This window comes from Gouania willdenowi, chromosome 7 (assembly GCF_900634775.1).
Source record: "Gouania willdenowi chromosome 7, fGouWil2.1, whole genome shotgun sequence".
NCBI lineage: Eukaryota > Metazoa > Chordata > Actinopteri > Blenniiformes > Gobiesocidae > Gouania > Gouania willdenowi.
This window is the reverse complement of record NC_041050.1, coordinates 27,575,229-27,600,374: the sequence shown is the minus strand read 5'-3', so window position 1 is coordinate 27,600,374 and position 25,146 is coordinate 27,575,229. Positions and strand designations below refer to the sequence as shown.

Sequence of the window (25,146 nt, the reverse complement as noted above, 5' to 3'; positions counted from 1 at the left end):
GGGCATATTTGTTGTGTATTTGTTGCCATGTTTGATGTTGACAGGTTTATTTGCCACCGTGAGTCATATGGGTGTGAGTGTAGTAGATGACACCCCTTGTGTCTGTTTTTTTTTTTTTTTTTTTAAATGCAAATTTACAACAAATTAGAAAACGCCATCCAAACGACATAGAAAGGGGATAATCAAACAAGAATCATACAATAAAAGAGAAGAAAAAAAGAGAATATATGTTACTGTTCCGTTTCAAAAATATCATTATATACATATTTATATTCACAGTTTTGATGCTTTTTTGTGTGAAAGGGACAAAATCTTGATATATTTTTTTTCATTTCACAAATAAAACTCAATGGGGAAACGAGTTATTGAATTGACACTTATGTATGTTCACAATGAAATCAATATCCTATTTGTTATGTGCAAAGTATATAATAATACATTTATAATTAAACTGAACGTTATTCATTAAGGGATTCTGGTTCGTTATTGTAAAAAATAAAAAAAAATAAAGAAAAAATAAAAATAAACTGCATGTATTGTGTCTATCTTTGGCGTTTGTAACTGTGTCGTCACTCTCTCGCGCTTGTTAGTTGTTGGCGGGAAAAGACGTGGGATTTTCTTAGGTTTGTGACACTGCGCATGCTTGTGACAGACCTATCTGTGTGCACATAAACATAATAATATCTATGTATATGCAGATGTTCTCTGTGTTAATAAAGGGACTTCTGACGTAAACTCTGCCGACATATAAATAACCTGCTCAGAATGTGATAGAATTGAGAGGACATGGAGTTACAGCGCCATCCAGCGGTCATAATGGTCAAATACAATCTTACTTTCTTGCTACTTTTTCTCCACATTCTTTAAATAAAATAAAAAGCAATAAAGATTTGAAAATCTCGCATATAGCAGACTCAGTATTAATAGTTTAATTACCTTTAATCCAGAAACTCATGGTAAACACTGCTCTGTGTACTTCACCCTCACATTTAAAACACTGATGCCTTCAAGAACACTCGTAAACGCCATATAACTAAATACTATCAGTACATATCATTATTGTCTGATATTGCTGCTTGCTACTATTTTTCCCCACAAATGTTATGAGGTACCATATTTTTTCAACACATAGGGAACGTTTAAATGTGTAATTATTACGTTTATTTTTGTCAGGGTTTTGGTGTATTTTGAAAAGATTCTTTGTCTTACTTTTTCAAACATATTATATATTTCTATAAATATCTCTCTTTTGTAAATTTTTAGGGTTCCTAAATACTGTCCACTTTTTTTACAGTCAGTGTATCGAGAGTTTTTTGTGTTATGATCAGAAGAAGTCACTGATTATTAAATTTGTGAAAATCATATTTTTTTTTAAATGATAAACTTGTTGAATTAGATACAAAATTATATTTCAATTCGTATTTTAGAATTCTTGTATGTCCTACTTTTGTGAAACAACTGTACTATGTGTTAGAGAAGGGAAACGTCTAAAATTGGCCTGGTTCTGTTCTGGTCCTTCCAGTGTGGACTCTTGAATGTCCGAGCTTGCGAAAGCACCTGAACGCATCAAAAGTTAAGTCTACAAAGTTGAGACATTCACTGTCATGGAGGAAAAACAGAGCGGATTCAACTGGAAGTTTACACCAGGTACTATACCAAACACTTTAATCCTCAGTGCATTAGTAAAGTAATTAATTAACATTAATTAAAAACAATGTTTTGCTGTAATATCCACGCTAGGGCTTTATCGTGAGTTTAATGGCTTCCCCGTTACTCGCTACCAGCTGTTACAAGCGTCCAAAGCACATTACGTTTGTTCAGAGAACATTTGTCCTTATTTGAGGAAAATGCTCTGGTAAACTCTCCATAATGTTTGCTCCGATAACATGTAGCAGCCCTGGTTTGCTGCTTTTGTTCATTTCATTCAGAGAAATCTATTGATATAGCACTTTGACCAGTTTTGTTGTGTAATGCTAGCAGCTTTGCAGCGCTTTACGTACACGGAACAAACACGATGATGATGCATTCAAAAGCTCCCAATATGACAGTTATTTTGAGTGAAACACGACTAAGGAGATAATTGTTATTTCTATGTTATTGCTAAGTATTTACAGTGCTATTGTTGTTTTTAATTAGGGGTGGGATACACTAAGTACACGATACGATAGACGGTAATGGGCATGGGATAATGATATGATACAATATCTTTTGAAAAGAAAAAAAGACACAAAAACCATTCATTTACTTGACTTTATTTCTCACTACCCTGGGTATGATGTTTACAACTCAATAGGAATATTTTTATTTATAAAAAAAAAATGGTTTGTAGTAGATTGTGTAGATGTATTTAATCTGAATATAATACAACTCGTACCCTTGACATACACTACATGTTGTTACGTTTTAATATCAAAATAATGTATTTTTGCACAATATTTTGCCCCACCTCTATTATTTACATATACAAATGCACCAAACATCAAAGGACAAGTTTTTTCTTTTAGTCTTTGCTGTAGTAGAAAAGTGTACATTGTGCTTATTTTGATCGCGAGATATCAACTTTGAATCTGTCATTTTCTTTCTAACTCAATGTAACTTATATTGTTTTGCATACTTTGTCACTGCATCGTAAATATACGGTGACTGATTACTAAGAATAGAGTTAATAATGTGGTTGCCTGCTGACATGTGTGTCTCCCTCTGTGATGTAATAGTGTCAAAGTTTTACATCCTAGTTATTCATTCACTTTAATCCCTCTATCAGATCCAGGGGGAGCACAAACACCACAAAGAGATCTTCATGACCCAGACCAGGAAAACATCCTCAGCAGAGCGTTGACGGAGCAGTGCCGCTTTGCTTACGCAGCACTCTGTGGTGTCTCTTTGGGCCAGTTGTTTGTTGGACCTGAACACAAGTACAACAAACTGCTACATCAAATATATATAATGGTGTTTTTGTACAAACATGACTGCGGTTGACCCATTTATGTTTGTGTTTCTATTCCCAGTGGCTTTAGAGAGCAGTACCTGCTGGGTTTGGTCCGCTGGTTGGGCCTGGATGAGTCGGTGATGCCAGTGATGGGGGCGTTCCAGTCAGGTCTGGGTTGTGAGGGCTCCGACACCTTCCTCTCCATTCTACAGGCCGATCCACTGCTCGCTGGAGAATCAACACCTTTAATACAGGTATTTGTTATTGTAATACCTCTAAACCAGTTCTCAAATACTTTGTTACTGTGACTCACCAGTGGCTCAGATTTCCTGTTCAAAATTTCGCTTCATCTTACACCTATTTCTGCTTCAGTTTACTTTTCTTTTTTTTTTTTTTTTTTTTTTAACCATTTCATGGGCTTTACCTAATCAGATGTCAATACTGGCTGTTAAACTTCATAAAATCATGCCAAATATGCTCAATACAGTTAATTTAGTTAACTTTTGCTATTGATTTAATTTTTCTCGACTGTTTATTGGCCTGAACGCTCATGCTGAAACCAGTGGAGACTTTGCCCAAGACTTCTGTCTGTTTGCTAAAATTGCTACACAGGGTTCTCACCAGGAATTTTTTCACAGCACAAGGGTATCACGAGCGAGCGCCATCAGTGTGGACATTTTTTTACATTTATAACTCTCAGAGAGCCAAATTTAGTGAATAAAGCTCAAGTTGTTGTTTTTTTTGTGTTGTTTTTTAATCTCTGTTCCAGCCTTACTTTAAAGCTAAAAGTTATTTGTTGAGTTGGTGAAGGTGATGATGAATGTAGTTAGAGAGTTACTCATGCTTGGTATAGGTCAGGGGTCTGCAACCTTTACTCTTAAAGGAGCCGTTTTGCCTCATCTCGCTTGGATTTAAGTCCTTCCGGCACCGAAAAAAAAAAACCTTCTCAATGAAGACAGTACAGTGTATAAGATTCTACACAATTAAAATAATATAGAATACTTTTATGAGTTAATGGATTTGAAGGGCTACGAAAAATTACTTGAATTTCTTATTATTATTATTATTGTATTTTTATTTTATTTCATTATTATTATTATTATTATTATTACTATTATTATCTTGTTATTTTTATTTAGTTTGCACATATTAGTCTAACTACTCTTATATTTATGTTTATACTTCTTTTTTCATTTATTTTTCTTTATTTTCTTTATTTTTCTTTATTCTAGTTGATTGTTATTATTTAATGTTATACTACCTGAGAGAGCACAGGTCACCAAAAGAAATTCCTCGTGTGTATTCATTCACCCCTGGCCAATAAAGTTGATTCTGATTCTGATTCTGATTCTGATAAAACATGATCATGTTGGTCAGCACATAATTGCTAATTTCTTGCAACATATCAAGCATGCATATTAAGGTGGCATGTTGGCAATTAAATACATCTTTCCCCACACAAATACAATCTCTATTTTTGTCCATAATAGCCTTTTTGTTAGTTTAGTAATCTTACAAGAGATTTAAAACTTAAGATTAGCCACAGGTGCAAGGAAAGTTGATGGTTTGTAGAGGTTGTAGGAGTTGAATTATTGCACAATGTGATTTATTTTTAGGTTAACTAGTTGTTTTATCATAATTTTATTTGATGTTAATGTCATTAATCATCAACACCCTCTTTAAGAAATAACAATTCATTATTTAATTTTTTTTTTTTTAAAGCTACAGAGAGCAATTGCAAAAGAGTCAAAGAGCCACCTGAGGCTCCAGAGCCGTAGGTTGCAGACCCCTGGTCTCGTTGAAAGCACTGTTTATATTGGACAGTGATTACGGATACAAAGCGGAGGATCACACAGGCAGCATCGGGGGCAGCTAAGTGGCTACAGGGATCCTCAGGTAAAGACTGGAGCATCCAAGCAAATCGCCTGAATTAAATACACAGTGTGGGTGATGTATGTGTATAAAAAGAGAGTTCCCTAAAAGTCCCTTTTATGTCAAAAGTGTGCAACAACTATTACGACAGTACCGATTAAAAAGGAAAAAACAACAGAAAATTCCCCCTACGTTCAATTTTCAGCAACGCCGTCACTCCAAAGGGGAGCAACAGCGCTGGCAAGAACCCTGCTACACATCAGGCCACCCGTTTATGGTGGAAAATTGCGTGTACCGTATTTTCAGTGGTATAGAGCGCACCGCTGTATAGGCCACTTTCCAAGAAATTTACAAGATTCCTTAAAAAAAATCCACAAAGTCATTTAGTTGAAAAAAATTATAATTTTATTTCACATATACACTACTGGTCAAAAGTTTTAGAACTTAACACTTTTTCCAGATTTTTACTGAAAATTATTCAGTTTATTGTGTCATTGCCCTTTGAAATGAAAGCATAGAACAAATAAGCAATTTGGGTTGAAAAACAAATCATGCTATCAATTTATAAACCAAAATGTATTCTAAACTTTTGACTCATCAAAATACAGTGTTCCAACACTGCTTTTATGCAGACAGAGGAGGTTGTAAGTAATCAAGAAAAGTTGGAACACCTGGAGGAATTAGTAGCGCCAGCTCAAGGCTGATTCAACCTTCATTGATGCAGAACAGCTTTAAATTGTTTACCCACTTTGTGTTCCCTAAAAAGGCCTATTTGTATTATTCTGAAATTTACATTATTTTTCAGTTTTGGGAAACCAAACTTTTTTTTTAACCTCTGGCTGTTCAGTACTTACCTTTGTACCATTTCAAGCTATTCATTGGACTTGCACGACTTGAATTGCAATAAATAACTAGAAAAATTAGGGTGTTCTAAAACTTTTCACCGGTGTGTATTTTTATTTATTATTTAAATATAATATAATAAATAAAAATACAGGAGTGAGGCATAACATTTCTAATTGGCCAAAAAAAATTACGACGATATGTAAAACACAAAGTTCATACATACACAAACTGGAATTGTGTTTAGGACTTGCTAATATACACATTTAGAAAAAAAATCAACCACTTCTGGCTTTGTTTTCCAGGATCTGGTGTCGTTTTCTGTTAAAGACGGTAAGAGTCTCAGCTGAATCCTGGTCAGCATTGTTGAGAACTCAGAGAAACTTTTTCTTTACTAACTTAATTTGTCTTGTGCTTGGTTCAGGTCAGTACGACTCCAGGGCCAGAGTCCTCATCCGTCACGTGAGCTGTCTGCTGCGAGTCTCCCCGCAGCAGTTAGAGGGCTTTGAGGAAACACTGGGGGAGAGGCTGGGGGAAGGAGGAGAGGAGAGCGCGTAAGATCAATGAATGTGATGGAGTTAATGGCAATGCTTCAGTGCAGCCTTTAGAGTTAGTGCTGCAGCATGTAATTTATTTAGCCCTTGGGCCAGGTCTTCAAAAACACTTAATCAAGATTTGGATATCCCATTATCTGCCATCCAGGATCAGGCCAAGTGTTTTGCTTTTATTTGATGTATTGATCATCCTGATGAAGATACAGAGTTTTTAAGATGTCCAAATCCAGATTAGCAGTGCTCGAAATGGAACAACACATCGCAAAGTAACTGCCAGTTATGTAAAGAATGAATGCGAGCCAATCGAGAGTCATTTGTTTTCGTTAGATTTTTTATTTTTTTTATTTTGAGACAAATCACAAAACTAATGTAAACAATAAACATCCACTTTCCATTACATTGAAAACACTCAATTTGAGGAAAATGCTAACTGTCCCAAAGGGTAACAAAATAAACAATGCTCAGTATTCATCGTCTGCTGAGTGGGAGATGATTTTTGACTTTATGATTTTATGCTACAGTGAATGACTGAAAAAAAACTGTTAAGTTTAGATTTTATTGAAGCTGTTTTAAGGGAATTGTTTCAGTGGGGAAAGATCGTTTTTATTTATTTAGTTTTCCTTACTGTACTGCATCGCTTTAACACTTAAACAAGTGCAGTATTACAAAGTATATATTAACTAAATGATTAAAATGAAAGTTATATATAAAAGTGTGTATACACTAAGTACTGTTCTGTTATCCGTCTGAGATCCACCTTGAAATCCTCAGAGTACCGTAATCTTGTTTTTTCTAGATTAAAGTTATCCAAATCCTACTGAAAGATTTTGAACACAAACTGAATCTTTTATCCCGATTAAAATCAGGATTATATCACGTTTCTTTGATTTTTTTTTAATTGTTTTCGGCACAACAAGGAGTTGCTACTCAAATCTCCTTATACTTACGATACTTTCTCTCTATTCTTTCTATGATCTGATCCAATTTCAGAATCCTTCTCCATTATCCATTTTTAACAACACGTTTTTTTAGATTTGATCCAATCCACTAACCGAAATCTGATCAGATTACCTTTGAACAACTGGTCCTTGATGTGTTTCCTCTCGAACTGGATTCGGAAATCTTGAAATTTCTTAAATTTTAATCAATGTGATCAATCCAATGTTACTGTGCAAAACCTGTGTAAAAGTAAAATGGATTACCTGATCCTGGATGTCAGAAAATTAGATTTTCAAATCTGGATCATTTTATTCCAGATTAAATATTTTGAACAATTTGCCCCAGTTGGGAACAGGATAATCCAGATTTTTGCACAGATTTTTGTGCAAATTTCAGAAACTTCATTATTCATTTTAAACAACCCACTTTCTAGATTTGTGCCAATCCAATAACCAAAATGTGATCAGATTAACTTTAAACAGCTGGTCTCTTGTGATAGTTTAAACCAATCCCTGAGCGTCAGGGTGATCCTTGTGTCAAGAGTGAGCAGAAAATGAACAGGGCAGCTGATGATCATTAGAATAAACCACAACTTTCATGTGGCTTTCTGTTTTTTAAGCTTTAAACGGAATGTGCTGTGACTTTCAACAGGGAGGAGTCTTCAAGACGGCAGAGGCGAGAAAGAGGGCAGAAGCTACGTCGCTACTTCCTCATTGGTCTGGCCACCGTAGGAGGAGGAGCTGTGATCGGTAATTATTCCTGTTTGGCTTTTAAAGCTTTGAGACGTTTGTAAAACTTTGTTTCAATAACTTTGTGTATTACTTATACTTATGTTGAGCACAACTCCAGTTATATTTGTACAATGAGATGTTTTTTTTTTCTTCTTAACAACAAAAACACAAAAGACATTGATGCAAACACTGTTGAGCATCTTACCCTATACCAGTATTCCCACTCTGGCACAGAAGTAAGGAAAACAGGGTTGATGACAATAAACAAATAAATAAACTAAAAACATTACAAAGTTCAGTCTAAGTTAAGAATTTTTTCAAAGTTACACTGATCGGGACAATGTTAAGCTGATTTAAACAAACTGTTAAGGTACTAGACAGGAAACCAGTGCACTACCACCACTGTGCTAAAACACAAACTTTTCAATTGGGAGAACATACTATATATGTAAATATGTGTCTTTTTTTCAAAATCACCCATGGTCTGTCCTCTCCTCTACTTAATCATTTTGGAAATATTAGAAATGTCGCTCAGCGTAACACAAGGGGTGCAGTTAGAGGGGATTGCACAATCCCAATGAGAAAGAGTGCTTTCGGCCAGCTGTTTTTTGCATTTCCAGCTGCTGATTACTAGAATGTATTACCTGTAAATATTAGGGACACTCCCACATATAATTCATTTAAAACCCAGTTAACAAATTGGCTTTTGAGTAATCAGAACTGTAATCATCAACACTGATGGTCACTCTTGCATTTTATTTCATATTTAAAATATGTATTGAACTATTTTTTTTTTTTTTTTTTTAAATGAACTATACATTTTTAGTAAGGTGAACGATGAATGTTCTTATTCTGTTTTAGAATGTGACATTTTTTATTGTACTAATGTGAATAGATTTAGTTTTAGGGTGACTTTTAACAGAAAAATAGCCATTAGGCTACCTCTGGTACATTTACTGTAATGTTTATGAATGTACATTGTCCCTGTCAAATAAACAAGAGGGAAAAAATTTGAGAAAATGAAGCACCTGCTTAATCCAGTTCAAATGTGTAGGCGGGGTTGAGGATTTGTACATGCATGTGAACACTTTTAAATTACTAACAAATAATATCTCGATTTTGTGTTTTAAATTGTGCGACAGCATTAGACACAACATTTGTGACAAATCACAACGAGATGAAAAAAATCAAAGATAATTCACTATCTTTATCAGATAAAAAAGCAACTATGCAACATATATTATATTATTATTTTTATTCTTTATTTCTGTTTGAACTATACACACGGTTTACAAAGGGTAGCATGCAACACTATTTGACAGATAAAATAAGAAAATTCAATAATATAAATCTTTAAAACAGAGAATATACAATTACATACATTACTATACAATTATTTCCCTGTCACACTAACAGTAACTGTATACAAAAGAACAAGGAGAGTCTGCTAAAGGGGGTGGGGTGTATATTATATTATATGATCATCCATCCAGACCAGCTTTGTCATACTATATTAGGTGTCACTGGGGGACTGGCGGCGCCACTGGTGGCAGCAGGAGCTGGTGCTGTGCTCGGGGCTGGAGGAGCTGCTGCTCTGGGATCAGCCACTGGCATTGCCATCATGGCCTCTCTGTTTGGAGCAGCAGGAGCCGGGCTGACCGGTAAGATTCAGCATGTCTAGAAACAAAACACAGACACTTCAGGCTTTTAGATAAAACTACCAGTTCTGAATGAATATAACTGAACTCCTCTCTTGTCCCTCGTTAGGCTATAAGATGAATAAGCGCATCGGGGCGATAGAGGAGTTTGAATTCCTGCCGTTACGCCCAGGGAAGCATCTGCACCTGACCATTGCAGTGACAGGATGGCTCTGTAGTGGTAAATACAGTAAGTGTTCAGTCAGACTGCAGCCACCCAGTGTTTCTAATGGGGAGATATCCAAATATGAGGAAAATATATTGTGATGTAAGTTATGACATTTACTATTTGTGTGTGGGCTATGTCATGCTATGTTAGAGTGGCACATGGCTCTGTAGGGAGCATGGGGACATTTGGAATCTATTGATTGTTCTGAGTTTAATGGATAACAAACACTTAGTCAGGTACAGTATGTCTTTAACTGCAGTAATTAGAGGCTGTTCTGTTCTGTTCTTGGTGTAGCATCTCCTTTTAATTTGCACTTTCCTGTCAATCACCTCTAATGTAGCCCACAATGTGTTCAACAGCACTTTTCCACCTGACAAAGATTCAAATTCAATACGTTTCAAGTAGGACTGGGGCTTTATCACGTTAATCGCTATTCATTTATTACAGAAAAATAATGCACAAAAAAAAAAAAACACAGTTAATTGCATTTTTTTGCCCTCTTAACAGCACAAAACCTTCCTCATTTCACAAGTTCTCGGTATACTCATAATACTGATACACAGACCACAATACAAGAAACGGCAGAACCTGAGGAGAAGTCGGTGCTGTGCTTCGTGCGCGTTAATTTTAGTTTAAATAAAAACACCAGATGGAAAACAAATGCCCAGGTGTGAAGGGTGTAAATCATGTAAGAAATTTTTCTGATAACTGAAGCTCTTGCAGCCACCGCTACCACCTTAATGCTAATAATAGGGGTAAAAATACCCTCAAAGAAGGAAATTATAGGAATCATCCACCAATGTGTTCATCTAATTTATCCATCCATGTAAATAAACACAGAGTTGACACTTTGGTAACAGTCCTGTTGATATTGTTGAGGCTCTACAAGACTAGGAGGTTTTAGCATTAGCATGGATGATCATGCTAGATTATGCTCTGTACAGCACTTTGTGATTTTATCTGCAAAAAGCGCTTTATAAATAAATTACTTACTTACTTACAGTACTTATCAGGGATAATAATTATCAGTCCCTTCATTAGAATGTGTGCTACATTTGAGTTTAAACATGTAGCTCAGAATGCTCTTAAATAATGCCACCTGAGTGCTCAACTCAGATTATGCAAACCACTTTGATTTAAAATATACTCTTAGTTAAAAGATGAGTATCCTCTTCATATACAATGGCTCCGAAACACTTCACATCCAAGTGCTGTTCAGCGGCAGATCCTGCTTTCAAACACCCTGTTGTGGCTGTGGCTGCAGACTCTTTCCAGGCCCCGTGGTGCAGCCTGGGCGAGTGTGGCGAGCAGTACTGCCTGGTGTGGGAGTCGCGCTTTCTGCGGGATCTGGGCTCAGCCATGGCCTCCCTGTTGGATGGACTGGTGAGCATGATGGCCCAGGAAGCTCTCAAGTACACTGTGCTCTCTGGTGAGAAGTCAACTGTGCAGGAATAATATACTGCTCTCAGATAAAGAACTCATTAAAAAAAAAATGCTCTCTCTATCACATTCTGACTGTTCAGGCATTATGACCGCCCTAACACTGCCTGCATCTCTGCTGGCAGCAGCCAGCGTCATCGACAACCCGTGGTGTGTTTGTCTGAACCGCTCAGCGGAGGTGGGGAAACACCTGGCACAGGTTCTGAGAAGCAGGCAGCAGGTATCAGACTCTTCATCAACATGTTAAAATGGTTCAACTTTTGTTTCGTAAGTCGATGGATTTAGGACGCTGGGACAATAATTTTTCTGTACTATCAATTAGGGATGTAACGATTAATCGTAAGGCAGTTAAAAATCGATTCATAGGTATCACGGTTGATATCGATTTTCTGAAAATTGAATCGCAGTACTTTTTTTAACCACAAGTGTAGGCGGCGGGCGGAGTCTGCTAATACTTACTTTCTGGCTGCCTTCTACTCTTAAATATGTTAATAAATGATTAATTGCCCCTTTAACACCGAAAGAATATCTGTAATATTACTTGAATATCTGTAAAAGTCACGTTTTTCTATTAGCTCTGTCTGCTAGCGTAGCTTCTCTTCTTCACTGCAAGAATTTCTGCATGCCAACCGACCACTGTGTTACCAGCGCCCTCTGCTGGTCCAAACAAATATGACGTAAATCAGTGTAATCACGGTTTTTTTTTTTTTAAAGTCCAGTTGTTAAGGCACAAAATACATTTTCAGTTGCACTTTTAAAAAGAAAAAGAACTATTATGCAGTTTTGCATTGTTTATTATAGAACCAGAATTTAAATTAATAGGCTTCATTTCTATTATTCCTTTATTTATTTCATTCAAGATTTATTTTTAGTTAAATTGCATTGTTTTGAATAGTTTATCAAGGGATTCTTTTGACAATTAAATATAAAAGGAAAATAATACAGTATTTTCTAGTTTTTTTCCCAAAAAAAAAAATTTGTCTACAGTCCCATTTTGTAAAATAAATCGTGAGAGAATCGTATCGTGAACCCTGTATCGGGAATCGAATCGTATCGGGAGTTGAGTGAATCGTTACATCCCTACTATCAATGCATTCAAAAATAGGCGATATTATCGTCCCACCAATGCTATCTTCCTTGTATTTGCCTTAAAATTTTGTTTTGGTTGACAGTTTCACTTTTCCCACTGATATATATATGGTATTTTTCTGCACTCTGACAAATATGCATATTTTTTCTTTCAAAAATCGCCAAACTAAATCACCACCAGCCCTCCCTAACTTTGTAAGGGGAAAATACTTAGAAAATATATACCGGTATATATATCAGAGCTGGGACTTTATCGCGTTACTCGTGACCAATTCATTACAGAAAAATCATTCTTATTTCACGAGTTCCCGGTATACCCATAACACTGATGCACAGACTACATAACGGGGCTAGAAGCAGTGCCACAGATAGCGTCGTCTGACCCAACGTATGAACTGAAACAAAATCAAATTTGTTTTAGAAAGTTTATAGAAAATCCAAAAAAGCATGAATGTAGCTCACTTAAATTTGTGCTTTGTGAGCAATGCAACCATAATATTCCTTATTCATATTCCACATTGTTAGCACTCAGTGATGAAAATAATAAACACAATTTTGATTGTTTCAGTCAAAATCCTTTTAAATTGGAAAAACATTTCAATCTTCTCGTTTCAAATATTTGTATGAAATTAATTTAGATTAATCAAAGTTAATTAATTTCAAAGTCTCGAATTAATTTTTTTTTATCGAATCCCATTACTTATATGTGTGTGTATATATATATATACACATATATATGGTGACCTAAAGCCAGGTTGGGGGGTCTATGTCTATATCGGGACTGGTTAGTATCTTAGTATCAGAATTTGGAAATTAATTAATTACAATATCAGCATATTGGCAAAAAGCTATTATGACATATGTAATTAATACCTGGATCAGTTGAATTTTGTTTTATTTTCCTGTAAGCATACACTTGAATTATTAAATAAATTACTGTTAAAAAAAATTAAACTTAGTTCTATTTCAAGCAAAACATTTATTTCAATGTAATTGAAAAGATGAAGACAAAGAGGAGAAAAACATCTTTGTGTTTATGTTTATGTGTAATAAGGGGAAACGACCCGTCAGCCTCATTGGATTCAGCCTTGGTGCCAGAGTTATTTACTACTGTCTACAGGAGCTCGCCAGTGACCGAGGTAGGAATGAATCCTGGCTTGTATCATCGTTATCATTTTATTACCTCCGTCTCCTCCAGAAATGAACAGGATGGACATGGTAACATAGCTCAGGATCACAGACGCTGTAAACATTTACTTTTTCTTTTTCCATGAGAAGAATAGATATTTAGATAGAGTTATTAATAATAATAATAATAATGGAAAATATCACAGACATGTACTTTGTACACTTTACATTTGAAAATCTTTAAGTATCGCATAGAAAACCAATAGAACTACATAAAACCTGTGAGATAGAACAGTCTTTGTTAATTTAAAGCAGTGTTTCTCAAATGGGGGGATGCAACAGCACTACCAGGGGTTTTTGATAGAGAGGAAAATTAACAAATGAAAGCATTTAAATATGGGGTTTTATAATGTTTATTTTTAGTTAAAAAGGCTAATCCTACTAAATATTGCCAGCAAATGACAACAAAAATACATAAAATAAGAAAAATATACTGAATAATAAAAAGAACAGACAAATAACAACAAAATACACAGAATGACACCAAAAACACGTGCATTAATAGAGAAAAATATTTACTGTTACCAGCAGCATTCAAAATGACATGACAAATAACCAAATGACACAAAAACACACACTGAGAGAGAGTAATTTAAATAATACCAACAGAGAGTAATTTAAATAATACCAACACACAAAATGAGAGAAAAATATACTGAACAATTGAAAAAGAACAGTCAGACAACAACAAAATACATATAATGACACCAAAAACACACAAAATGATGATAGAAATTATCCTGATTAGAACATGAATTGAAAATACAAGGTAGATGACCGTAAAATTTGAAAAAACTATAGAAATAAATCTATTCAGGAGACAAAATCAATCAATCTTTATTTGTCATTGCACATGTTACAGAGCAATAAAGTTTCGTTTCAGTTGAATCCTGTCCAAGAAACATGAAAAGACAATCACATATAGCAAGGGAGGACAAGGGCGGGAGAACTGTGGGTCGCCACAAGGGCAGCGCCCTGTATTTAGATGAAAAGTGAAAAAAACAGGAGGAAAGGAAGGGAATAGGCAGGTCATAAACTGAGTTTCCTATTGTGGGAAAACTCGGAAAAAAACCTCCTCAGCGTACATGTACAAAAACAAAACAGTCAGTACAAGAACTCGAGAACATAGCACGTGGGGGGGGATTGGTAAGGAAAGGATTGCAGCCAGCCACAGGGGGGTGCGCACATGCAGCCTCTTGTTGGCGCCACACTCGCCCCTCCTGCCATCTGCAGGGAGGGAGGATGGACGGAGGGCCAACCAAGGCCTTTGCTTCATTCTTCAATTCCGTGTAAACGTTCCAAAGTAGCCTCCAGCTTACTTTTGAGTTTGTTCATCACGATTCTGAGTATTCAGAGCCCTGCACAATCCATCAGAAATGACAGGCAGCCTTTCTCAAACAGCTGCTAATGTAATACGGACTTTGCGATAGGTCAGAAAGCTGCCAACTCCAATCAGCAGCATACCTGCTACCATAATTCCAATTATGTAGATGTCTTCCACGTCCTCAAGTGAAACACTAAATACTGTTTCATTCCACTTATTTACAAAGTTAGGTTCTTTAAAATGTGTGTTATAACTCATTCACTCTATCATTATGCTCTTTAGTTGTTCTGATCAAAATGTATTAGCAGGACAAAGGGGGTACTAGAGCCAAAAAAGTTTGAGAATTACTGATTTAAAGGACGTTTGAGTCTGTGGAGCCTTCAGCAGAGAATAAAGGATTGTCCCTTTTATTGGTCAGTTTAGTTCTGAAGACGAGATCTATAATTGGAGCAGCGTTAAGAGTGTTAAGTTGTAGGAAGAGCCGATCTTTGAGGACAGTGGATCAATGATGCTATTTGGAACAGGAAGCTTGTGGAGGTCATGGGTATTAGTTTACTATTTAGCTTTTTTTTTTACAGCATATTTTTTTCAGACCAACTTATTCTTCATTTTCTTTCAACCCCCAGGAAGTGAGGGGGTAGTGGAGGATGTGGTTCTGCTGGGAGCCCCGGTGGACGGCTCAGAGAAGGCGTGGCAAAGAATGACGAGAGTGGTGGCTGGAAGAATAGTAAACGGATACTGCAGGTAAAGCAGAGCCTGCTCTCAAAAAATCAACAAGCATACAGCAACTTGTCTCGCCCCTGGAAACCATCTTTTATAGGAGGGGCGGGGCCAACAGTGACGGTTAATGATGTCACTGATCCAAAAAGACTTCACTGATCTAATCTCAGCCAATAGCTAAATGTAGTGCACACTTGGTGTGTAGCCAGAAATTAAGGAATATGGTACAGATGTAATATCGTTCAAAAAGTGTTAAGGGAGACTTGTCAAAATTTCAAAGAGGAAAGAAATACATTTTATGTTTATATGCACTTTACTTTTTCAGAGTTTATACAGAACTTTCATTTATTTATTTTTACATTTGTTCCATTGTTACATTTTCAGATGTTTTATTGCCTGTAAGGTTGTAAGATGTTGGTCACATTAGGATGAAAATAAATCAACAGGTACTTTATTTGTGTATTTCTAATTCTTACTGAATTGACATCGAAGCGTTTTTATTGAATCGCAACCTAAAGAATCAAAATCGTTCTTAAAAGTACTGGTGTTGTTGCGATACCCTTTTTTGTCCCGATGCCGATACCCAGTTGCATAGTGTCGGCCAATACACATACATGCCGGTACTGCTGTGTTTAAAAAATATATTAACTGTTTTTTCAAATCAGGTCTTCGATATCGCTGAAAATTTTTCGACAACAGCGATAGCTTGCCTCGGCGTGTACTGAACACGTAACCATTTGTGTTTCTGTGATCTGGAGTCAGGGCAGCAGTGAGAGTCGGCAGAAGAGTTTGAAGAAGAGTTTGATGCTGTAAATGGCATTAGTACTTGCCGATACCGATGCCAGCCTTTTTATGCGATGGCCCTTCCCAATACTAGTATCAGTATCAGCACAACATTTAAAAATTTCCAGCCCTAGATGCGTGTGTGTGTGTCCACAGCAGAATGAATAACCGCAATCTAGTAAATACCACTTTAAGTGTAGAAGCGTAACATTGTGGTTGTGTATTTAGTTTTCTGAAATGCTGTTTTGTGGTTAAAGTGCTGCAGGAATAAGTAACTGTGAACTGTCCACCCATCAGAGGGGATTGGCTTCTGGGGTTTCTGTACCGAAGCTCAGCCGCCCAGCTCTCGGTCGCCGGGCTACAGCCAATCAACATCCAAGACCGACGCATAGAGAATGTGGATCTGTCTTCCGTGGTGAGTCAGACGGTTCTCATGAAGAGTGAGTTCTCCTCTCAGCCTGCACCAACCAAAGGTTTCACCCACAGCCTCATTTAGAGTGGGAGCTTGTTATCAACGTGTCAGTCACTGGTATTTATGTAAACCTCAATCTATCAGACAGTGGAGCTAATGTTTATTCACCCATTTAACACAAAAATACAGGAAAATTGTTTGTAAACCACATTATCTAAAATTAATATTTTTACATTGGGGTTGACTACTGAAATTATGCTTTACTTAAAAATGAAGAAGATAATTATATTAATAATATTAATAAAAAATATTTACTATTGAAAAATATTTCCTATAGAAACGTATCTCATCAATTCGGAGAAAAACCGAAAAATATTTCCCTTAAATTAAAAAAAAAAAAAAAATCTCATCAATTCAGAATTTTTTTTTAAATATTTCCCTTCAAAAAAGAATCTCATCAATTCAGAAAAAAACTAAAAATATTTCTATTTTTATCTAAAAAAAAAAAAACCCACAAAACCTTTCTTCTGTGAATGCAGTAAGCTTCCGTACACTAGATATTCCTATGAAAAGATTAAACATGAGCGTTTGAAAATAATAACTTTAACCGATAATCTTACAGTTCTTCACTGCAAAGCACTGATGTGTTGCGTGTGTTTTACCCAAATATTTGAGTTAAACTAATGGTATAACAAAGGTACAGCTGAACCAATTTTATCAATTTACTTGATTAACAAAAATAGAAGTAAACTATAATCTATTAGCCAGAGTAATATTTACTACACCCCAAAAGTATTTTTACAGTGTAATGTTATCATAAGAGTTACATCTGAACTAAAGTGTATCAATAATAACAAAAATCTACATTTTGACTGAAACAAGCCAGAATTGGACTTTATTTTGAATAACTGAAGTATTTCTTATGGAAACATGACCCTGAGAGTTCCTCCTCCTTAATGTGTGTCAAAAGCAATAAGTGTTGTACATATAAAAACATAAAGATAAGCAGGGTTTACAGTTTATAAACCAATTTTTATTGACATTTTAAAAGTGTCACAAGGCCTCGGGTGGTCTGTTTCAGTCACAGCCCTTTCTACTATAAGCCTTTACCACAGAGGTTCTCAACATGGGCGTCGGGACCCAAAAGTAGGTTATGGACCTTTTTTAAATGGGTCAGGAGAATGTGCTGAGTAGGCAAAAAAGAAAAGAGAAAATGACTTTCTTTTCATTTTGAAAGAGATTGTATAATGCAGTGGCTCCCAAAGTGGGGGTTGTGGTATAATAGTTTGAGAACAACTGGGCTAACGCAAGAAAATGCTGACTACATACACCTAAAAAGCTAATTTATGGAAAATAAAATGTATCTACTAATAACATATGTAAGATAAGTTACTTTAAACACCGCAGAAGACAAAAAATCCTGGGAATTGATTGTTTTTGTTCATAAAAAGCCGCTCACTTCAGTTTTGTTTTGCAGTGATAAATGTTGAAATGTTTACGATGAAAGATTTTTACAAAATAATTATACAGCTTTTTTAAAGGCAGTAAAAGAGCGCTACCAACGTTAGCCGTGACACACACTGACTTTGATCACAAGATGGATACATAACACCAACTCTGGATTTTTTTCATTAGAAATGTGTGTCGAGATTTTACTTTTGATTTAATTAAAGATGTGTGTCGTCATTTCCACATTTTATTTTTGATTCATAACGTACCAGTACACCAGTCATGTGACTTTATGCGTTAATCCTATCCAAGCTATTCTGAAACCTGAATCCGTCCGGAGTGATCCTACACATATATATATAGAGTTACAATTTCTTTAAAAAAAAAAAAAAAAAGCCCAATATTCATTTTTCAGTTATTGATTAAAGGCCATTGATATGGAACCATTTCCCTCTCTAGGGACATTTTTTTTTACATTGTTTCATAAACTGTTTTCAAAGCTGTCCTACAGTGAAAATCTAATGAATTTACAAATCAAACATTTTCCCCGGCGGGTCTTGAAGCCACACCGGTTGAGAACCCCTGCTTTACACTTGACTAAAAGAAGTCTGATATATTTGAAGCACTATACAGCATCTACCTGGAACACTAATATACAATGCTAAGAAACAAGTAGAAGAACATTTGTAGAAATCCTGCTTCAGAAAAAAGACATACTATTAAACTCTAATTCACTTATCCAGGTGAAAGGTCACTTGGACTACATGCGTCAGATGGAAACCATCTTGGTGGCTGTTGGAGTTCCCACCAAAGAAGTCCCAGGAGCCTTGTTTGCTCTTCCTCAGTCTGTAGCAGTCACAGAGAAGTCAGTGGATCCAGCAAGTGACGAACCACAAGTGACTAAGTCACAGCATTCAGGTGAGGAGAGCTGTGAAGCCCAGAAAGTGGCCGAGACGGAGGAATGTGGTGATGGTTGGGACATCCCTGATATTTCTGACCTGCTGGACTCCATGAATGACTTCCAGAGCCATTCCCCTCTCACTGCTGAGGACAGTGCAGCTGCTGCTGCAGCCTCTGCTTTAAATGGACAGAAAGAAGCTGAACTGGATAGTGAACATGTATCATGGAGCTGGGATGAGTCACACTGGAATACATAGGACTCGTTATTCTAGAAGCGACAAGGATAAGTGTCTCCTGTTTATGAACCTTGGTCTTTTCATTCTCAGCACGGCAACATGCCACAAACATTGTCGTATTAGATTCACTCAGATGACGGCTTAAAGTTGATGCTAAATGCAACAGCACACGCTAAACAGTGCAAACACTAACATTTTTACATGCCAATCTCAATCTCTTTTCAGAGAATAACCATATATGGGTTGTGAAGCACCAAGCCTACAGTTAAGGCATATTCAGGCATACTGTGTGCGTAGTGGACTTCAGAGCTTCCACAGTCGAGCGCACTGCCGCGTAGTAACCAAACTTTCTGATGAAATTTCAGTGAAATCCTACATTTCCCACCATCCTTGCACTACGTTGTTTACATTTTTGCTGTCATGGCGTCCTACACTGATGATGAGGAAGAGGAGCTGCTCTGCCGGCTGGCTTTGCAAAACAATAAAGTTAGGAGACATTGGAAAGTTGAAATGCAGGTTGGTGTTACATTTAATGTGTGTTGATGTGAAAAATACTTTTTAAGCAGTGCTTTGTGTGACACCAGTATGCGGTGTATGCAAATTTCAGCTTTGCGCATCTCGGCCTTGCAAATGTTTGCTTTGAGCCCACGTGGACCTTCGCGTTACACCCCAGTATGTTTAGGCCCGTGAGAGCCCAATATGTAACAACAACCCAAAATGTAACAAGACCCAAATTAATATTTTAAAAAATGTAATGAAACCCGAAATGTAATAAGTGGTCAATAATGTATTAAAAGTGCTGAGTCCGAAATGTAATAAAACCCAAAATGTTACAACTGGTCAATAATGTAACGTAAAAACGTTTTGCCTTTTTTATATCTATAAAGTATATATATATATAAATGTGTGTACCTGTTTATATGGAGTTTAGAAAAAGAAATCTATTTATCTATATATATATATATATATATATACATATTCCACACACACATTCATACATAAAAAATAAACAAAAGGTTAAAAGTTACTAACAATAGTAATAAAAATGCACATTAGCAAGACCCATTGTTTTAGCAGCCAGGATAAAAGACCTCCTGAACCACTCAGTCCTGCTGCGCATGGACAGCATTCTATCGCTGCGACTACATTTTTGTGCAACCACCGTGTCGTGTAAGGCAGTAGTTCCCAAACTGGGGTACACCTCTTCAGAGGTACACAGAAACACATTTGTCAGTTTATTTTTTAACATTATAGATTTTTGTTTTACATGCACACAGACTTTTTTCTCATCCGTTAATAATAATTTGTGGCACAACTCTTTAAAACACATCTTAAGGTTAGGTTCAAATTCTAAAACGAGGAAAAAATCAGAAATAAATTTTTCAAATGCTTAAATTCAAGGTTATTGTTGGACGAGACACAGGAAAGAGTTTAGACAAAGCTAGCAAACAAATAAATAATGTCGCTAAGGGCGACTTGGGGCAATGAACGCTGGTGTAGGGGGTGACTGCTGTTGCTGAGGATGTATATATACAGTATAGTTTATATATATTAATACACTATATAAGCAGTTTTGTATGATACTACATTTTTACATTGAAGCAATAAGCCTTTTAATCCATAAATTATTGACACATAATGATGTAATAAAATCATTAAAATGTTTTGCTTTCCCCATAATGTAACAATGACATAAAAAAGTTTTTACATTTCGTGCTCAACACCTTGTTACATTAATGACCAATTGTAACATTTTGGGCTTTATTTAAAAAAAAAAAAAAGATTACGGCTCAGCACTGTTGTTACATCATTGTTATTTTTTAATTTTTAATTTTTTTAAATCTTTTACACCAATTCGGGTCTTGTTACATTTCAGGTCGTTGTTACATATCAGGCTTTAACAGAGCCTTTAGTTAGCATCAACATTATGATGATTACACAAACTACATATTCTCAAAAATGCCTTAATACTGTGTTGCAGAAGACTTTTGGGAATGAAGTTTCCTTATTTACATGGAATCCTCATTATATTTATCTATGACACTAGTCTAAGAAAGGTTACTTAGTGGACATGGGGATTTTAATGAGGAAAAATAATAGTTTAGTGCTTTTTTGTTTTATTCACTGTATGTAAAAAATGTAAATATACTTCTTATTTATTTTCTGGCCTTGTGAGATCCCAAGTCTGCTTATATCCCTGTGTTCAGCAGGTGTTTAACAATGGCTTGTTTCAGGCAGAACGCAGACGCAGGAGACAACTCCGTTGCATTGTGCCATATTTTCATCCAGCTGCTTGGTTGCTATGGTTATCAACACAATTGTATTTCATGAGTCGGTGAGTAGCTCAGTGAACATGTGTCCTTCAAGGTCTTTCTGTTTATGCTTTTGCAACCTATTTTAATGTGACACAATTACTGTGAATCCAGACACTGGAAACTGGAATTCGTCTAAACGGTGATTCTGTTTGTAATTCTCATGGTACGGGAACTAAATGTCACAATTCTTTTTGCTCTGAGGCCAAAGTATCTCAATTTCCAATGTTTGTTGTTTTATCTTTTATTTGCTTACGCACTATGACTTTAACTTTGTAAAGTCTAATAAAATGTTAAATACATTTCTGAAAGAAATAGTCAAGTTACATTAAAACTAGAGACTTGACCTATAGTAAAAAATTAGGGAAGAAAATAAAATAAAAAAGTAAAACTATGCCCACGACTGGTTTACTTGATGGTATATTAAAATTTCAAGTTTTCTGCTGGGAAAAAAAATATATAAAATATCCTGTATATTGTTACCGAAAATAAGTTTTAGGTTGATATCTGAATGAGACAATAGATGTTGGACAGCATCTGCACATCAGTGCCCGTATTCACAAAGCATCCTAAGGCTTAAAGTAGCTCTTAGAATTCCTTGAATTTTAAGATTTTTTGGAATTTTTCCTTGTTAGGATAAAAGTAATTCACAAAGCATCTTAGGCAGAGAGCTCCTAAGGTAAAAAAAAAAAAACTGTTAGGAGTAGTGAGGAGGACTTTTAAGAAGCCTAAAAGTGTTTTAGACAGAGAGGACGACAAGATAGTCTCTGCAACGGTGATTTAATAAGACATTCCCGGCTTGTATTTATTATTATTATAGTATTTCTGGTTTGTTTTTGTTTTTCGCACCATCCACCAAGTCACATTCCTTGCTTTGTTCTAATTGGCAATAAAACTATTCTGATTCGGACTTTTCTCACACGGCGTAACGTAATAGAAGACTTGTATTGCGATTTGTTTTCCCCCTTGCTTATTGTATGTGCTGTAATCTCCACCCTCGCTTTGATTGTAGCAGGTTGCAGTGCTTCACACTCGTTGCTTGTGTCACACAGAGGGACCGGCTTATTGATGATCAGGGCAATGCTCTCCCAGCCCCAGTGTCCCTCTTAATACTCATGTATTTCATTTTTAAAAGAGCTCCAGCAATCACAGTAATCACTGACAGCTGTGTCTGCTCCATCATTAATATCAAATACATAAAGCACTAAAAGTACCAACCTGGACGGTTAACAACAATAGAGAGGGTCCTCAATGCGGAATGGGGTGGGCTCAGACAAAGGGCGGGGTAGGACGTCCGGCCCCACCCCCAGCTGTTTTGATTGGATTATCCTTCACTTCCTTAAAACTTCTCACACGGTGTTACATCCAATCAGGAACAGCCAAAGATCGTCTTGAGTTAAGATGGTTGTATCCAATACGTGGACATGAACCTTTCCACTAACCGCTACCGCCTCCACTGTTCTGGCAAATTTGGAATTTTGCAATTCTTACCTCCCTTTTTTACTAACCCTAACTGCTACCACCTCCACTTCCTGGCTAAATTCGAGGTTACATTGAAAAATTGCTTCACCGGCCACTGTCACAAATGTGGGCATTTTACGTCTCAGCGAATTGGATAAAGAAGCAACAGGAACTAATGAGCCACATTTGTGAGACAGACATAGCTGACGGCGCCCAGCTGTTCCGCGGGCTGCAGCGAGGGGTATTTGCAACAATAAACAAATCAGTAAACGGCACGTGAACGAGGTTCAACCATTTTAAGCTGTATACAAATTTCATTTTTGCGAAATGAAATTAATTTGATGATTACACATTTCTTAATGCAGGCTAAGTATGATCAGTTGATTTTATTCTCCATTCATTACTAGGAGACCAAAGTGCTTTTATTCTTTTCCCTTTTCTCTAACAACCAATCACAGTTCTTAGCAGACTGCATCGTACGTAGCAACGGGGTCAACCACACCTCCTCACTAAGATTTTTTTTGAATATTCTGTGAACTCGTTGCATAGAGTTGCTCTCAGAAACTTCCTGGATCACTTTTAAGCTAAGATTCCTTGCTAGGAATTTTTAGGCTAAGTTAGGAGCTCTCTGAGAGGATTCTGAGAAGCTTCGTGAATACGGGCACTGATGTATAAGAAAGCATAAATATGACATCCTTACTTCAAACACAGCTCATTTAATTTAAAAGCTTTACACTTGTTCACTTCTAGTTCTTTAAACCCAAGCCAAATGACATCCAGAGATTTGGCACTTGGCGGAGGTTTGCGCTCTTGTTGTGAGTATGTTCAATGAATGTTTAAAAGGGGGCCTGTTGAAAGGCAGAGATCAAAGCGGCTGAGCCTCTTTAGGTTACGCCTTTGAGTCAACATTGGCATTCATTCATATGCACTTCTTCCAACCAGGAACCTGGAGCACAAGTATAGACGGAAACATTGATCACTTCATTTCTAAGATCATGACTCATTATTGTAGACACCACTTTGCATGTCCACAAAACTGTTTTTCCACCCATCTACAATAAATGGCACCAGTTTAAAAAGCACTATTGTGGTATAAGGACATGTGAAGGCAAAGCCAGAAATACTGACATTCTAAGAGCTCCCTAACTTCAGAAACGCATCAACAAATTGTTCATTTTGTAACCAATGCTCCACATGAAAAAGAGAGTTCAGAGGATTGTGCTGACATTTAAATAACCAAACATTAACAAGGGATGATAGAAATAAGTGTGAGTACTGGTTATAGAAAAAACAAACTGTCCAATTCCTCTTGGTTAGTCCAATTGTTTTACAGCAGTGGTTGTTAACTTTCTTGGAGGTACTGAATCCTGCAAGCTTCCTCTGCATCAACTGAACCCTTCGTATTTTGAAAAAATTAAAAAACCTTTTCTTAAAAACATAGGTTGAAATTTTATTCAGGCAAACACGCGGAAGCCTGGGCTGATTCTTAGTTCAAAGGCTTTTAATTACGTTTTTTTATGAATTAATATTTACATTTTAATTTAACATTTTATGCTACCATAATTCGTCTTTTAATATACTAGTTTAGCATGAAAATTCATTTTGTGTAACACATTTTTACTGTGTCCACTGCCGACCCCTGACCAAGTCCTGAGAGCAGACACGACAAGCCCCAGGTTAAGAAACACTGCTCTATAGCAGGGGTTCTCAACCTTGGGGTCAGGGCCCCATTTAGGGTCGTGAGACACTGAGGAGGTCACCAGAAGCCTTCAAGAAACCAAGAATATTTTCTGAACCATTTTTGCTTGTTTTTACCCTTTTTCTGCAACTACATCAAACTTGCCATATTTGAACACATCACTTTTTCTTGCCATATTTGTGCTCCTTTTAATGCATTTTTGTTACATTACTCCCATTTCTGCCACTTCTCCATCAAATTTCAATGCCTTTTCTGCACATTTTTTCCACTTTTAGGACATTTTTGGCACTGTTAAACCCTTTCCACCACTTTTCCCACCTAATGTCACATATGTTGACCCATTATTATAATTCACGCTTATTTTTTTCAATTTAACCACATCCGCACTTTGAACCACTT

At 36.3% G+C, this 25,146-nt stretch overlaps 1 protein-coding gene across 1 annotated transcript; it reads left to right on the top strand.

Annotated features, from left to right (window-relative positions):
* Positions 1–1,562: 1,562 nt before the first annotated feature.
* On the top strand, positions 1,563–21,902 carry tmco4 (transmembrane and coiled-coil domains 4). Its single transcript, XM_028453665.1, has 14 exons — positions 1,563–1,647; positions 2,765–2,915; positions 3,009–3,183; positions 5,950–5,977; positions 6,069–6,198; positions 7,789–7,886; positions 9,386–9,529; positions 9,636–9,755; positions 10,999–11,163; positions 11,258–11,394; positions 13,318–13,402; positions 15,402–15,519; positions 16,576–16,693; positions 18,883–21,902. Exons 1-14 carry the CDS (start codon positions 1,605–1,607, stop codon positions 19,294–19,296), a joined length of 1,926 nt encoding a protein of 641 aa, XP_028309466.1. The 5' UTR covers positions 1,563–1,604; the 3' UTR covers positions 19,297–21,902.
* The last annotated feature ends 3,244 nt before the right edge of the window (positions 21,903–25,146 follow it).

Excerpts from the sequence above, each read along its gene's own strand:
- tmco4 (XM_028453665.1), top strand. The coding sequence starts at position 1,605 with ATGGAGGAAAAACAGAGCGGATTCAACTGGAAGTTTACACCAG. Across the intron at positions 2,916-3,008 it reads TTTGTTGGACCTGAACACAA|TGGCTTTAGAGAGCAGTACC; the intron begins GTACAACAAACT and ends TTCTATTCCCAG. Across the intron at positions 7,887-9,385 it reads AGGAGGAGGAGCTGTGATCG|GTGTCACTGGGGGACTGGCG; the intron begins GTAATTATTCCT and ends ATACTATATTAG.